General features: G+C 41.1%; 1 protein-coding gene across 1 annotated transcript in view; it reads left to right on the top strand.

The window, feature by feature from the left end:
• Positions 1-1,499, top strand: part of RCL1 (RNA terminal phosphate cyclase-like 1) — an 18,633-nt gene extending 17,134 nt beyond the window's left edge. The window contains exon 6 of the mRNA XM_010191916.1: positions 1,261-1,499. Within this exon, the coding sequence (XP_010190218.1) occupies positions 1,261-1,411 (151 nt within the window). The 3' untranslated portion in view covers positions 1,412-1,499. The remainder of the gene's footprint in view (positions 1-1,260) is intronic.
• The last annotated feature ends 468 nt before the right edge of the window (positions 1,500-1,967 follow it).

The raw sequence follows: 1,967 nt of genomic DNA, 5'->3' as shown, positions 1-1,967 counted from the left end.
CTTTCCCTCCACTCCCCACGCACATACTCGAGAGCAGCAGCAGCATGCCCAGCTGAAGAGGATAAAGTAGTTCTTGCTTTTGCGACTTTCACTGTGCTTATTTGCAAATTTTGTGAATAGGAGCTACAAGAAGGCTTTCAGAGGCCTCATGACATTGCAGTGCAGACAGTTCTGTCCTCTTGGTCTCATGCTTCCCATTTTGTGGGTAATTTATCTTGATTTGTTGTAGTGATGTAAGTGTGATTAGTTTGCAATTATGCTCTCAGCATGCAGAGCAGAGGCTTTTTCCAGATTGCCAGCCAAACAAATTTGTGGTCTGGATGTGCACATTCCCTTTCTTTAAAGGTTAAACTTAATCTAAGAAGGGCACATACCAATTGCTTCAGGAAATTAAACCTTAGTTCAAGACCGCAGACTTGCGTGTGGCCATGATTGGAAGAGACCAGACTTCTGGCAGGAACAATTACACATGTTACATTTGTAGCCTTTTGGTGTAATTGCTTGTTCAGTGTTTTGAGGAAGCCAATGGGCGTGTTTTCTTGACTGTTTTTGTTCTTTTTATATACTTTTCAGTTATTTACCCCGTCAGTCACCCTCTGTCAGTGGGTGTTCAGGAGTTCTGTTTAGTCTCTTTGTGCCTCTCATTCCAAAATGATGAAAGGAAGATTACTTTTTTTTTTTCCCCTGAAAATGAGGAGAGAAAACAGGAAGAATTCTAAGTCTGAATGTGATTCTAGTGAAACATTTAACTAAGAAGTGGACAAGTTAGTAATACAAATCAAAGACATGCTTTAGAATCCAATGTCTCTCTTCTTAAACTATGAACCTAAGACCAACCTTTTGTATGTCCCTGTTTATCTTTTATTTCTGCTTTAAACACTGGGGGAAGAGGGGGAAGGATTACCACAGATTAGTGTGGGGTTCGTATGGCCCTGATCAAGAGTCAGCATGATTAGTTAAGTGACCTTGGCTGGCAACATCTTTCTCCTTTCTTTCTGCTTCCCTCACCATTTGGTCTGGCTGTGTTACCAGGCATTCCTTCTCTCTGCTCGTCCAGAGTGCAGTGGTTTCAATAGGTGTCACTAGCCACTTCTACAATACAAGTGAGATCAATGTTTGAAGCCTGTAGGCTTGTTTCTCTGTACTAAGCAATATTTTCATGTTCTGTAAACTATGCTTATTGCTGGAATTAGCATTAATACATACTGCTAATGCACCTTCTGTTTTGTTTCTTAAATTCTGTTGTTTTCTCTCCCTCAGAATTGAGTTTCTGCGACACCTGAGAAGCTTCTTCCAGATCATGTTTAAAATTGAAACAAAGACCCCTGAGGAAGAGCACATGGGTGGGGAGAAAGTCTTAATGACGTGTGTTGGCATTGGATTTTCCAACCTTAGCAAAACAATAAGATAAGAAACATCTGCAGACTTCATTAAATGAGGTGACAGAAAACACTGCTAAGAACTGATAAAACCTGCCTTTCTCTGTGCCTGTTCTGGCACAGGGAAACCGGTGACGGTTTCGGTGCAGAGGTACCCAAGCTTGCTGCATGTAAACAATAGATTTGACTTTAAGCTCTTTAGACCTGTGCTGTTTATAAATGCAATGCCATGCTGCATGGAAAGACTGGCTGGAGTCTCAGCTGGCTTAGGACTCTTTGCACTCTATTCCACTGCGTGGGACACAAGTGCCTCTTATGTCACTGTGCTCTCAAGCCTTAATGCAGGGGGTGCTCTAATTTTGTGTATCTGCAGACTTCACTCAGCTTTTTCCAAAAGGTTTAGACAGAGAGGGAAAACAGGATTGCCCAAAGCAAGCTTTGCAGTGCAAAACAAATGATCACAACAGAAGCATTAGATTATTGAGGTAATTGGAGAGACAATATTGACATGAAAATAAAAGTAAAGGTATGACAAATTTTTTTGAGACATTGCATGTGTACAGAATTTGACAAATGCTTCATTCCTGC

The sequence above is a fragment of the Mesitornis unicolor genome, unplaced genomic scaffold (assembly GCF_000695765.1).
Source record: "Mesitornis unicolor isolate BGI_N332 unplaced genomic scaffold, ASM69576v1 scaffold20779, whole genome shotgun sequence".
NCBI classification, from domain to species: domain Eukaryota; kingdom Metazoa; phylum Chordata; class Aves; order Mesitornithiformes; family Mesitornithidae; genus Mesitornis; species Mesitornis unicolor.
The sequence above is the reverse complement of the archived record's forward strand: the minus strand, read 5'-3'. Positions and strand labels throughout refer to the sequence as shown.